Consider the following 14,965-nt stretch of genomic DNA (forward strand, 5'->3'; position numbering starts at 1 on the left):
TTCTTTAGTGTGGTTAATACAGATGACATGGAAAACGATTAAAAGTAACCTTGTGCAAAGCTCTATGGCGCATGAAGTCGATAACATTCAGAAACATAACAATTTAACACCTTTTATTTCGTCACTGCCATGTTAAATCAAAATTTCGCCCCCTTCAGGATCACATATCTCTATCGTTAGGTAGCCATTCAAGCAATTTCAGACTGCAGTTTTGCCAATCATACAGATTTGCGCAAGAAAAAAAAACATATGCTGTAGCCATAGCCAAGAAACCTAAATGTGCACCATAATTAGCTCAGTGTAACTTTGATCTCTAAAACCTTTACACTCTTGACAGTTCAAATGCAAAGCAACAAAATTGCTGATACGCTGCTTTGGTCTCTAAAGCGAGCTTACCTTGGAACCCTTGTTACTGCCTCTAGTGTATATGTGTACATGCTTTCCGCACACAGCTCTCTCTTTTCTCTTTACACAGTGAGCAGGTAAAAAAATACAGGGGTGTCAGATGACTATAGGGCTTTGCTATCATTTGAGTACACAGAAATTACCCTTCCAATCAGTCCCTACAAAAATCGTGAACTCAAGCTATTTTCAGAGAAAGTGCAGCAGGATGGCAGCTTCTTAATCCTCCTCTTTGGCAATTGACGAGAAAGAGAAGGGCTGAAATTTGTAGCCATCTCCCTCGTAAAATTTCCCCTGAAACTCCACCCAATGCAATCGCAACGCGTGAAGAAAAGCACTAAGAGTTTCCATGCACAGCAACACTCCAATAGTGGCGCTTGCAAAGACTGCAAATCCAACGATGGTGACAGCGATGTTTTTATACCTGCATGATGGATTAATAAGCATTATTCATAACTGATGTTGAAGTCTACAAACCAGAATATTTACTACAGCACTGATGCGCATTAAGACTATGACAAGTTGAGGAGAGGCTTACCCCAAGGCGAGAAGTAAAACTTTATCATAGAACACAGAAGACAGCTCTGAATGTGCTAGACTGCAGACAAATATTAACAAGTCGATCAACACAACTAAATCAACAAGCTTCTTGACGGGCTTCTATGAGAATAAATTCCTTGCCTGAGAGCCCATAAGCGCAGATATGAGGCTGTATTAGAAACAGCACCCAAGACAAATTCAATGGTGTGAATCATTTGATGCACTAAGACTTCGCCAAATTGAAACTCCTCATGATCTCCATCATTTCCATGGTCTAAATCTACTGAATCGGTATCTGAGCCTCCCAAAATTCCATAAGCACGTCCTTGCAATTTCTGTGTTAAATATGACAAGTACAGCGTAAATAGCGATGTACTTCATTACAAGAACCACGTTGGCTATTTTAAAACTTCAAGCAAGCCTCGGAACAACATCCACGCATCCGCCTATACTTCACACAAGCACATAGTGTGGACAGAAAGATCGAGAACAGCATAGAGGACATACCTGAAGATGCCTCTTTCTTAAAATCAACGGCTTTGGTAACAGCATCCAAGGGACAGCAACGAGGGCAGCAAGAAGTAACAATATCTGAAAAATTGCTTAGAATTAGTCTCCACCAAGATAGCCCTCCTTCTTTCAAGAAAACAAAAGACTTCTCAAAAGAAACAAGTCACCTGAAGGTACTTCTGACCCCAGAACAACTGATTGTCTGCTAAATCTGCAGTTGGACTTAGAAACATATATATCATCACATGGTATAAGTCTGCTCTGGCTCCAGTACACCACTTGACAATAATCAAGAGAGAGAGATATCCAAACAAAGCATTTAAGAAAATCACTTGAGGAACAAACTGGTACCAAACATTTAGCTCGTTTCTAAAGAACTTGGCATTGTAATAGCTCAACACTATCCCCAAATTCATTTGAGCAACTCCAATCAAAATTGACATCTTCATTTTCATGGAGTTTAGAAATGGAAGCTCTGTGGCGGAGCCATGCCATGCTGGATCAACACCAAACCAGTATGGGGATGACTGTGTCTTAATTAAGCCACTTCTAGAAGATTGACTGAAACAATCAATTCAAATGAGTTGGCTAGAAAATCAAAATATCAGCAACTTAACATGTCCAAGAGACGTGAAAACAGCATACCTGCAAGTTGCATCACTGCAGTGATATGCTGAAGACCCAAAAATCGGAAACGACCTTGAAAAGAACTCATTGTAAATAAGACCCGTATATATAGAGAAGATGGCCATCAGCAAGATAACATATCGCCCAGAAAACGCCATACTCATTATGTCTCCCAGTTTCTGTCGACAAAATGGAAATAGCTTAGAAGCCTTATGCCAATATGAGCAATATCACTACAAGCTACATATACAAATACCTGACTGCCATACTTCCGTTCATTCAGAATAAGCCAGAGAACTGCAACCAATAAGCATATGCCATGCCCCCAATCACCAAACATGACAGCAAACAAAAAAGGAAAGGTAACAATTGTAAAAACTCCTGGATTGGCTTCTTGATACTTGGCTATCCTGTGTCGAAAAGTAAGATAAAGTTTTTAAATATGTATAAGGGGCACCAGACTTTTCTTAAACAGGCCAAGGATGTCGAAAGCTCTTACCCATATGCATCAACTATTTCCTGATAAGCACCAGTAAATTTGTTAGTTTTAAAATAAGTGGGAGGGAGCTCTTTGGTGTGTAAGACTTGAAATATGGTAGCCACTTGCGAATTGCTATCAAATGCTGCCTGGTGGAGTGCATCTTGAATCTGCATCACATCATTAAACATAGTCATGAGATGCGTGAAACAAGGCCAAGCAGAGAGGTTCATGTCAAAAAAGTGCCACATGTCCTTTCTCATATATAACTTGCTGAAGAAGAGACATTATGGAACTTGATCATCCTTTCTTGCTTCTCTGGAAACAATTCCACTGGTATTTATAGCCACACTCCATTGAGTACAACTGTCAGATGCTTATTGCTCCCTCCCTGAAGATTAACGGTGTGAGTTTCACAACCCATCACCTGACGCTAAGCTGCCAGCTCCTCTGTGAAGCCTTCTCGAGATGTAGAAAGAAAACTTTGTCGTGCTCTCTACTGTGGGTTCCGTGCTCCTCAGTGCACTATGCAAGAAACCTCACTCTATGGCACAAACCAGACAACTGAAGACATGCTTGACATACTGAAATAAAACATAGTACAGAAATATACTCAAAGTAACATGACAAGATAGACTCCAAGCCCAATGTAAGCTCGACTACTCTCAATGTATCAGCTGCAGACTCTAGCTGGCAGCACACACAGCACCAGACCAAGTGCTCACAGCGTACAAGGGGAGTGTCGAGGCCCAAACTCTGCAAGGAGAGTGATGTGTGCCAAGACTAGACTCTAACGCAGAATCAAAAGAAATCCACAGGGCCCACCTTGAAAGAAGAGCAGCGTGCTAAGTATTTCAAAGAGGGCAAGCGTTATGGCTTTGGTGAACAGGGACACATCTTCGAATAATGTCCTAAGAAAGAACCAAGGGAGTCAGCTAATAGTTCATCAGAGAATTCCAAAGATTCACATTGATGTGCCAGTAGACAGGGAAGGCCAAGACAGCAACCAATAGGTCCGAGGGCACAAGAAACAGAACAAAAGGGTAAGCTAGGTCCACCAATAATTTGGTCAAGGGCAGGATTTTCCAGCTCTTGATGCAAATTGGATGGGGGAAGAGAACTTCGCAGATTCTCTTAAATTTTGGATTTTTAGCAATGTCTATTCCTTAAATGCATGTCGAATCAACAGGTTGAATCTGGTGCAATGCGTGCTGCACAAGAAGGGAGCCACTACATGTGCTCTTCCATGTGTGTACTGTGAAGAGTAATGTAAAGAAAGATGAAATGTTTGCAGCATTTTGTCTGATGAATGATTTGATGAACTTAGTGCATCTACACATCTGTTAGAGATCAACAAGATTTGGATCCAAAGGACCAATCTACAACCTTCAATTTCTAAACACTCAGTTTCTAGTAGCAAACAATGTCCAAATGACTCCAAATTTCTCAAGCTATCTGTATGATAGGTCTTCTACCCTTGGCAACCAAAAAATGTCAATAATGAGCTCTCTAGCTAGAAAGAGATAATAAGCGCAATTATTATCTCCTATTGGCTCAAAAAAGTATCATTTTGCACTTTTGATAATTCCCACTGTTTGAGAGTGTGTTCAATAAGCTCATACAATTTTTGGGCAAGTTTAGCACAATTTCTGGCAGTTTCTGATGCACTTCAAGTGGCTATTCAAGTCAAAATTTTTCCAAATCACTTGAAATTTGACACATGCACTATATTACTACCCTAGGTCAAATCCCCTTTAAGAAATTTGCAAAAAGTTATATTTTCAAGGCAAGAGATAATAAACGCACTTATTATCTCTTAGGTTGAAATGAAAGATTTTTCCCACTTTTTGAACTTGCACTGGATGTTCACACTATAACCAAATCACTTGGTAAGTTTCATGAAGTTTGGAGCAGTTTTCAAGTTTCTAAGCCCAATCTGCTATTGGTCTTCGGTGAAATCTAGGCCTAATTGCCACTTTACACAAGATTCCACAACTCATCCAAAACCGTCTCTTGGAAGTCACCAAGTCGGAAGGCTTCACAAAAACTTTGCCTTAATGTCGCCCAATCTGCAAAGTGATTATTTGCAACTGAATATACCATTGTCAGCTAGGTTACCCAATGTCGAAGGGAAAAGCGTAAGCATCTTTATGTTGAGACCACGACCCTTATAGCCTCCTTACTTGTCAGCTTTTCCAATGTGGCCTGCTCTGGACTGGCTTTGGGGAGGATAGAGAAGGAGGTGGTAAAGGTGGCAAAAAAGTGGTTGAATTGGATGCCTAGGAAGGTAGTGGGAGTGGGGGCAGAGGACTTGTATTGTGTAAGACGGGTTGATGCTTTCTATGTAGCATTGCACAGGGCTCTTTAGGGAGCTACAACGGTCTTTAGACTACCTTGTATGTTCCATGCATGAGCAACTTAAGAGTCGACTAGCTTAGAGGGAAGAGAACCTCCAAGCACTATTAGACCTCTGGCCTGCTAGACAATCGACTTGCTAAACCTACTAGACCTACTGGACCAGCTAAACCAAGTCGACCTGCTAGGCTGCCACACTTGCTCGACCTCCTAGGCCGACTAGACCAAGGCAACCTGCTAGACCTCCTCTCGACCAACTAGATCTACTAGACCAAGCAAACCTATAGACCCTTGCAACCAACTCGACCAAGTCGACCCACTAGCTTGGACTAGTCGAGCTAGCCCACCGAATTCTTCCACCTTGGCTAGCTGTTCCATTGGCTGAAATGAGCAATGGAATGAAACTTCAGTTGAGGTCTCACTGGTCGTGTGCTCCTCAATGTAGTATGCAAGAAACCTCACTCCATGGCACAAACCAAACACTTGAAAGACACGCTTAACATACTCAAATGAAACATAACGAGTCACATAAATGTAATAAGTCAATCTTTGCGGAGGGTTTCTTACTCTCCCATATCTACGTGGTCCAAGATCATTGTAGCAGACCCAGCTTCTTGGGGCACCAGTTTTTGAGCTTTTGCTTTTGACCTCCGTGCCTAGAAAAGTGTGCCATGGGGGTCCTCTCTGGCAAATCATTGAATGATTGCACAATTGCAAAGAGTGACTCCCTGACAGTTGTACTTTTTGACTTGTTAATATAAAAAGTACCAAAAGGGGCACCTGACTTAGGGCCCAATGCACCTGAGTAGAGAACTCCGCTTTGTTGTGTCTCGACTCGAATTGTTTTCAAATTCCGATGTGTCTCTCTCGCCAGTGACTTGCTAACAATGAGACATAAAACACCATTTGCAACTCTGAAACCTCGAAAACCCGAAACATGTGTAACATTCCGATGACACAGCCGAGACGCAAACTTGTTTCAAGTTACGCGTTTCCCAACTCTGAAACCCCAAAACCCTAAATGTTTTGGCAAGACAACCAATGCAAAACTTGTTGAGACAACTGAAAAATTGAGGTTTCAACCTTTGTAAAAGAGCTTTGTATTCAGCTATTTTTGGGCAATTTTTAACGACATAATGATACAAAAATAGATTTGGATTTCTCCTCATGCAAGAAAATTGATAATTGCTTTTTTGTTCTCAAGCTTCCAAAACAGTGGACACTCGATCTCTCTATTTCTACTTGCCTTTTGTCTCTCTTATTGTATACATGTCCAGGAATATTTGAGAGCATCCGAATGTATAAAAAGAAAAGAATGTATCTTATGTATCTATGTATATCTATACTTAATTTTACATGCAAGCACCTGTATATGTGTGTACTTACTGAAAATTGAGGTTTCAACCTTTGTAACAAGAGCTTTGTATTCAGCTACTTTTGGGCAATATTTAACGACATAATGGTACAAAAATATAGAGTTTTCGTAGACACAAACCAAAGAATAGATTTGGATTTCTCCTCATGCAAGAAAATTGATAATTGCTTTTTTGTTCTCAAGCTTCCAAAACAGTGGACACTCGATCTCCTTGCCTTTTGTCTCTCTTATTGTATACATGTCAAGGAATATTTCAGAGCGTGTGAATGTATAGAAAGAAAAGAATGTATCTTATGTATCTATGTATATCTATACTTAATTTTACATGCACGCACACACCTAGATATCTGTGTACTTCTGAATACAGATGTGGGTGTACATACACACGCACTAACATATATGTATGTGTGTGTGTGTGTGTGTGTGTGTGTGTGTGTGTGTGTGTGTGTGTTTATATTTGGGGTGTGAGAGGAATGAGAGTTTGCAATTTTTCGCACGAGCGCTTGCTTCTGCCCTGTCTCTACCTCTGGGCGCTCGCGGGAGTGGGCTGCGTGTGCGGACAGTCCTCTTCGCTGCTCCTATAGTGGTCCGCTGCTTGGTTCACGCCACAGTCTGCTGTTCTGAGTGGTCGGCAGATTCTGCCTGTCCTGCCCGGTGACCAGCAGAACTTGTTTTAGCTGCACGTTGGGTGTATGTGGGTAGGCGAGTGTGTGGGTGGGTGTGGGTGTATGCGTGTGTGTGTGTGTGTTGGCGGGGGGTGGGGGGGTGGTAAATCCTTCGGCCACTCGTCTATCGCGCAACTCTGTTCTGCACAATCGCTACCCTGTGCAGGCCCTTCACAGCGCGCCGGTGGTTGAAGTTTGATTTCGCCTGCACACAATCCTCCTGTCGTTTTGTGTGAGAGAGAGAGAGGTGTGAGTGTTTACAGTCAGCCTCTTGTGTGTCTGTCTATGTCAATAGCAATCAAATATCAAAAACCCCAAAAAAAGAGTGTGTGTGTGTGTGTGTGTGACCTTCACATGGATTCGGCTGATCAATGTATATACAAGTGTCGGAAAGCCATGGAATCTTCGGATATGGATGCTTTAAGCCTTATCAAAGAATGTTTGCATGAGGACTTCGAGGATGCACGTCACGCTTGGGAAGGATCCGCTCTTGTCATGGAAGTGCCCATCCCTATACAGGAGCTTATGGATCTTGTTGCTCAATATGCTCTTAACACGGTGATTCTTTTTTTCCTAGGTAGAATGCCTACGGCTCAGGATGTAGGCCAATGGGTTGATTTCCTACTCAAACGGCAAGCAGTCCGAGGGGTTTACTTTGGCGCACCAGGGTTCTATGAAGTCTTGCTGGCCGACATGGATGCTCGGGATGCTCTGCTTGAAATGTCTCCTCTTTTTTTCAATACCCAGATGACTCATGTACTGCCTTCGGCTCTCACCAAGGACTATTAGAGTCTCATTCGTCACAAGTGTCCCGTCTGGGTTGAGGTGGTCGACTTTCCTCGCACTTCGTGTCACTTTCTTCCTTTGTTGGCTGCTCAGCTAGGCAAAGCATTTGCCCTCTTAAGATGGACGCAAACACTAACCGTTTTTGTGTTCTGTGGGACATAGATATCCCCACACCAGCAGGTATTTCGATCGATTCTGGGGATGCAGTGATTGGAAAGAGTCCATTCAAGCTTAAATGGGGCAAGTTTGCAAATTCTTGCTTCCGCTGTGGCAAATTTGGTCATATGCAGTCCGAATGTCCGGAACCAAATCTGCAACCACCTCCTTCAGCTGTCCCTACTCCTCAACCTCGCTCACCTCCGAAATCTTATGAGGTTCAAACCAAAGGTGCTTCAACCTCCTCCCCGACAGCTGGGACGAATAAAGGCAAAGGGAAACAATTACAATTGTTTGCACTTTCTCCTTCTCCAAATATTAAAGACAAGGGAAAGGAACAGGTTTCGACCTCCCAAACTTGGTCGGTGCCCAAGAAACCCGCTAAAGCTTCTACGGCCCGTATTCCGGCATCTTCTCGTAATTATGTGCCCCCTTTGAAGAATGTTGTTCAGAAAAAACTCCCTTGTAATGACAACACTTCTTTGGCTGAAGCTTGGGACAAGGTGGTTCGCTCTTACAAGGAAGTTGTTACACGAGAAGCCTCTTCAGTGCAAGGTGCCTTTATTTTTTATCATCTGGATCCAGGTCTTGACCCAAGTACCTACAGTTGGGGAGGATGTGTCGATGGGCACTGGTACTTGAGTTTTCTCACCTTTTTCCCCTTTCCTCGCCCACTGTATATACCATATAGAATGCATAGTTCTTTGAATTGCATCTCCTATAGTGTGCCTGGGTTATGCAATCATGACAAGTGGCGGCTTTCCTGGCACTATGTACATACATGTAAAGCGGACATTGTGGTTCTTCAAGAGCATAACCAACATCAATTTGCAAGACAGACTCCCTACTTTGCGGGCTACTGGATAGCTTATGCAGGATCAACTGGCTATTCTGGAGTGCTTATACTTGTTCGACATGAACTCTTCTCGACCTTGGTTTTCAATGACCCGATTGGGAGATGGATGGTCATCCTTAATGGGGAAGTTTTTGAATTTGGAGGATTATATGCATACACAGCTTCTGCAAATAGGGCATGGTTGTGGAGTGCTATCTCCTCTTATTGTTGGCGTTCCAATGCCTTTCTCTGCGGGAATTTTAATAATGCACCAAACCTTGCGGATAATACTACAGGCCATTCTGACATGCTTCATATGGAGCGGCAATCATGGGACCAATTTATGTCGACATGTAATGGGCTTGATTTGTGGTCCTTTTTGCATGCAACTGATCCAAGATTCACTTTTCAGCATAATGCTCAATCTATGACTTTGTATGTGAGATGAGGATTGATTATGCTATGTGTCTCTCAGATCATTTTCCCGAATGCTTGAAACTTAGTTTTGGCTCTTTTGATGTTAATGACCGCCTACCCAAGAAGAGACTTTTGCATATCAATAATGCTTACCTCAAGCATGAACCTTTTCACACTATGATTGTGGATATCATTCCGCCTTTGATCTCCCAGATGTATGTTGATATGGACATAGCCTGGTTCCGCTTTGTTATGCGTGTTCAATGTGTTATCCAGGATTATGGCTGGGATTATTTGTCACGATTAAGGGAACAAGTTAATCAGGAAAGGATGCTTGTAGCAGATTAATGCACTTGGCTAATCATTCTTCTCTTACTGCCACTCAAATGACTGAGTTGCTTTCTGCTCGCGTTATGCTACGCCGCAATGATGAGAGGAAATTGGCCAAATGGAAGACACGAGCTCGTCAACAGGCTTTTGCAGATAAAGGATGTGCTTCTAAACAATTCTTCCAGCATTTGCATCACTCCAGGCAGTCTCAAGCTATACGAAGAGTTAAATTACCGTCAGGGGAGTGGACCTCCACTTTCCGAAAGCTGGCACTAGCCCTACACTCTCACTATGTGTCACAAACAGGAGCGCATAGCAATATAAAATATACTCGGATAAATAAAATTTATCACTTAATATTGAAGCCAGAGGATATAGAGAGAAATAGATAGAGAGACAGAGAGAGAGATAAAGTGAGACGATCGACACAGTACTGGGGACCAGAAGATGGGTTGGTCCCCCCCCCCCGTAATAGTATCTTTATTACTGAGGAGAAGTCTATACAAGCACTTGAACCGAACGTATTACCACGTTCGTTCTAGAATAAGACTTGATGGTTCCCGGAAGCCTCAGCTTCCGATTCCTAGGGCAAAACCCTATTCCAAGGAACTTCCGTTCCTTATTCCAATTCCTTGAGAATCAAGGTTCTCGCCTCTGGATCACCTTCCAGACTCAGGGCATGACATCCCTGCAACTCTCTTTTAGAACTCTATTTCAAGAGTCCTCTTCCCTCAGAACAACTCTGCTTTCCTGGTCACGAAGTCCTTACTTGGGAATCCCAACTTCCGGACCGCAACTTAAGAGACTACCTCTCTCCGATCCGTGGATCTACTCCCCAAACTCGGGTACGAAACCCCTGGGCTGATCTGGCTCTAGTTCCTTAGAGCGCTTTTCTCCTGCTGAGGCTCATACCTTCCTCTGCTCCTACTTCCTCACTAAGAGGAAGTACACCTGCAAACAAATACTCAGAGTTCATAACATGAAAATCGTTACCTTCAAAGTCTCGACACTCCGTTCTCGAAACGCAAGTCCGTTCTCGAAAAGCAATTCCCCGGAAGAGATCTCTCCATAGAAAATCCTCTCTTCCAATCCTACACACAAAAGAGGTGTGTTCTGCAGTTCCTTCTCATAAATCAGCCCCGTCTACGACGTTTAGGGGATGAAATCAGAGAAAAACAGCACCTTGTCGCGATGGAAACACGCTCCATAGGCACTTCTTCGCGAGGGAACTCGCGCACTGGGTCTTGGCGACATCTGATACACTTGGGGCAGCCATGGGCATCACCTGCAACGTCTTCTTTACGGCTGAAATTTGCAGTAGCATCTCCTCCTTGCAAAGATTGGTCCTCCTCGTTGAGTAAGGGCATGTGATGCTTTTATAGCTCCTAGCCACGGGCACGAATAGCTGCTCGCGTAGAGATCGCAGCCGTTTTTTTTTTTTTTTTTTGGTAATAAATTTTTTTTTTTCGTTTTTTTTTTTCGCTGCTCTGCCAAAAAAAGAGAGAGAGAAAACGCTGGCTGATCTGTTGCCTTATTTATCAGATGGCTGCCCACTTATTAAGTGGGCGGTCGGTCACCTTTAAAAATGGTATGGATCTGTCCAAAAACTCAATAAAACCTTATAAGTTAAAAACAATGCTTTCACAGCACTTCCCAAGCGTCCCTGGATGCAATCACATGCACAGTTGCAATGCAGACATAGACTTCCTCGCGGGAAAGCATCTACTTTCCCAAAAAGCAATCCCGCTTTCTCAAAAAGCATCTGTTTTTCCTCAAAGTTTCCTCTGAACCCATCTTCATTCAAGTGCTTGCTTTTTCCTTGTGCACAATTCTAACACAGTTTGGAATTTCCTCCCGACTATGGATATTCCCTTTCCGATGCACCCGTCACCCACCTTGTGACGCATCAGGAATACCCATCACCTAGTCCTTTCCTACCGAACTTACGGTACAATCTCCTTCACGAAAATCTATGTCACCCATCCTATGACGCATCAGAGATGTCCATTCCCGGATGGTCGGATACTTCTTTCCGATGCTCCCTGTCACCCATCCGATGTGACGCATCAGAAGTACCCGTTCCTAGTGGCCTTACAGATATTCCCGTTCTCAGTGTTCCCGTCATTACTTTAAATGACGCACTAGGAATACTCTGTACTCCGATGTCTCCAGTGAGAAAAGCCCTCTCACTTAAAGTTCCAATAATTCATTTAGAATTATTTTTCCTTTTGTTCCAAGCGAGAAAACCCTCTCACTTATAAATCCAATAATTCATTTAGAATTATTTTTCTGTAAGATAAAGTCAATTTAGCAACATCCCTCTCACTTATAAAGAGTTGTTCTCAACTGTAGAGGTCCAACTGAACTGCCGGTGAGAAACCGGAAAGATTCCAAATCTTGCTCAATGGTGAGTTGAGCTAGTCCTTTCTGAAAAGAGAACTTAAAAATTAAATTAAACAAAAATTCAATAATTCAATACTTACCTTACCGGTTCATGTCTTTCCTCTAGGACCTCGAAGATATCCTTCACCTTTCATTAAAGTTACAAGCCATGTAAGAGCTCGTCATTCACGTCTTTCCAACGGATTGGAAGTTTCCTCATCCGAGAATCTGTTAACTCAATTCCACCTTCTCAATTCCGAGAAGAATAAACCTCCTAGAAATCAATCTAGGTCTATGTCCTTGCGCATAACCTTGCGCTATTAGTCCTGAGGATATTAAACCTCTTGTGTCCTCCCGCATAGGGCATGTCGAGAGCATTAAACTCATGTGAATCTTCCTATGGCAGAACAAGCGTGTCATCTTACCAAAGTAAGTTCTTATTCCGGGCCTTTGCTTTGGGTAGGCCAATTGTTCTGATCCAAAATTTCCTTATCTAAGACTCTGTTAACTTGATTCTGTCTTCTCAAATTCGAGAAGAATAATCTTCCTAGAAATCAATCTAGGTATTTGTCCTTGCGCATAATCCTACGCTGTTAGTCCAGAGGGTATTAAACCTCTTGTGTCCTCCCACATAGGGAATGCCCAAGTCATAGAGCATTAAGTTCGATGTCTTTCTTCCACAATTTGCGATCACCTTAAAGAAGGTTCTTGTTCCAGGCCGTCGCTCAATGTAGGCGGACGGTTCCGTCGCTCATCAAATAATTCTTGGATTCCTCGAGCACAGGCTGTAGTCGTCGTTGGTTCCTTCCCTCGTAAAGAGAGTGTTCATTCACTTGTGCGAAAAGCACTACCATATCTTCCCTTACCGGGTAGGGGGTGTTGGTTCATAAGGTCCTCAAGCTTAGTGAAAGCTTTTCTTTGGTTGAAATCTCGGAATGGTTCCTTCCTTTCTGCCGTCCTACCCGCAATAGCACGTAATTTGTTGATGAACTACCGGATACGAGATCAATAGTTGACCTTCCGGATGGTTGAGCAAACCAATTCATCGCATAAAGCAATGTTTCAACTCAATTCTACTCTCATAAACACTTGAGAGTGATTGTCCTGGTTAGACACATGCACATCTTGTGCATAAAAGCAATACGCAGTTTATGAGTTCCTCAAAGATTTAACTTTGATCAAAGACCTGCCCTCTCACTTAAAGTTCAAGGGTCTTTTGTTCAAAATCTCATGAGTTAGATTGAATTCCCTTACTCCAAACTTTCTCCGGATAGCAATGTATCCTTCGAGGAGAGGTAAGAAAAATTCATTGTTTCTGTATTCAATGGTTCCCGTCCCACTGCGGGGATTAGATTCTATGTACATTGAGGCGTACACTTTCAGCTTATATTGCTGACTCCACCATCTGCTGCAGAGTATCTTGCAGATGCGTTTACAAAATTCGGGCAAAAGTCCTTCATTAAATTTGTTCATCTTTCCTTCCTGAGAGAGGATCAAGAATGAAGCTACCTTGGCAAGAGTGAATCACTACTTGCTTTGACTCGCTCGTGTTCCTATAAGGCAAACCGATCCCAATCTTCTTGAATGCCTTCCTCAAAGAGTAGAGGAAAAAAATTTGTCGGAGAATTCAACCTTGAATTGTTGTTGTAAGTTCCTTGCAGAGCTTTGGTAACCACCAAGTACTTGCAATCCCCTTGAGGTGTTTAATCACATGCCTCATCTTCGACGCTTTTTAGAAAATTGCCGTTTGCAAAGGCAACTTCCAACTTGTCGAATCAAAGCGATAGCTTTCAGGGCATCTTCCCTTCCGTCAAAAGTATCAAACTTGACTAGAAGTGTTCCTAGGTCTAGAGACCTTCTTCATATCCTTCCCGGAATGACGGGATTTCATGGCTATAGTTCTGGATTGACATTCATGGATATTTTCTGGATTCTGAAGAATCTCGAGCATCCCGCTCCTTGGATTCTCTCGGTTCTTGAGCATCATGCTCTTGTCGCCTTCTCAGAGAATCCCAAGACTTGTGTCGACTTCTTGCAGAGAGAAAAAAAAAAAAAAACAACTCTGCGAGCTTTTCCTTGCAGGACTTAGGGTTCCGCATGCTTACTTCTCTCTTGGCTTGTCATGGCTTCTTCCCGTATCTTCCCAGAGTCGTCCTCCTTTACAGAGAAAGAGAGGAGACCATGCTCTGATACCACTGTCACAAACGGGAGCGCATAGCAATATAAAATATACTCGGATAAATAAAATTTATCACTTAATATTGAAGCCAGAGGATATAGAGAGAAATAGATAGAGAGAGAGAGAGAGAGATAAAGTGAGAAGATCGACACAGTACTGGGGATCAGAAGATGGGTTGGTCCCCCCCCGTAATAGTATCTTTATTACTCAGGAGAAGTCTATACAAGCACTTGAACCGAACATATTACCACGTTCGTTCTAGAATAAGACTTGATGGTTCCCGGAAACCTCAGCTTCCGATTCCTAGGGCAAAACCCTATTCCAAGGTGTGGGGGAGCAGGAGAGAGAGCCCACTTGCTGTCCTATGCAATGAGAGTGAAAGAGAAGGGAAGAGAGGCAGAGAAGAAGCTCACGCAGAGATGAACGTGAGAGAGAGAGAGAGAGCTCGTTGGATTTGGGAAAAAGCCACGCTAGTATATCATTTGGGCTTCACCTTAGAGTATATGAGTAAGTGACTAGGGGGCCATTCACACTTGGGCCCCCTCACTTATAAGTCTTTTTAACTTATAAGTTATAAGTACAAGGCACTTAGGCCTTTATTCCCTAACAACCTCCCACCTAAAGGCAATGTACCTTGGGAGATCAAAGAATCAGCTAACTATGATACAACAGCTGATCATGCACTTACTCATCCAACACCCATCATCTGACGGCAATATGCAAACCGCTCTGCTGGAAGACTCTTGGTCAAAAGATCTGCAGGATTGTCATCTGTGTGCACCTTGACAAGTGTAATGCTCTTGTCATCAAGCACACTCCTGATAAAATGATACTTCACCTCTATGTGCTTTGTCTTGGCATGAAAAACAGGATTCCTTGCAAGCATAATAGCACTCTGACTATCACAGTGTAGCACAGGAACCGGTGA

At 42.8% G+C, this 14,965-nt stretch overlaps 1 protein-coding gene across 1 annotated transcript in view; it reads right to left on the minus strand.

Annotated features, from left to right (window-relative positions):
- Nucleotides 1-263: 263 nt before the first annotated feature.
- Nucleotides 264-14,965, minus strand: part of LOC147434891 (V-type proton ATPase subunit a3-like) — a 60,472-nt gene continuing 45,770 nt past the window's right edge. Inside the window, exons 10-17 of the mRNA XM_086491282.1 lie at nt 2,579-2,727; nt 2,336-2,489; nt 2,098-2,258; nt 1,620-2,013; nt 1,450-1,533; nt 1,084-1,277; nt 941-1,000; nt 264-826 (exon numbers count right to left, since the gene is read on the minus strand). Coding sequence (XP_086347408.1) covers nt 622-826; nt 941-1,000; nt 1,084-1,277; nt 1,450-1,533; nt 1,620-2,013; nt 2,098-2,258; nt 2,336-2,489; nt 2,579-2,727 — 1,401 coding nt within the window. The 3' untranslated portion in view covers nt 264-621. The remainder of the gene's footprint in view (nt 827-940; nt 1,001-1,083; nt 1,278-1,449; nt 1,534-1,619; nt 2,014-2,097; nt 2,259-2,335; nt 2,490-2,578; nt 2,728-14,965) is intronic.

The sequence above is a fragment of the Adiantum capillus-veneris genome, chromosome 19 (assembly GCF_014529385.1).
Source record: "Adiantum capillus-veneris isolate H3 chromosome 19, ASM1452938v2, whole genome shotgun sequence".
Classification (NCBI taxonomy): domain Eukaryota; kingdom Viridiplantae; phylum Streptophyta; class Polypodiopsida; order Polypodiales; family Pteridaceae; genus Adiantum; species Adiantum capillus-veneris.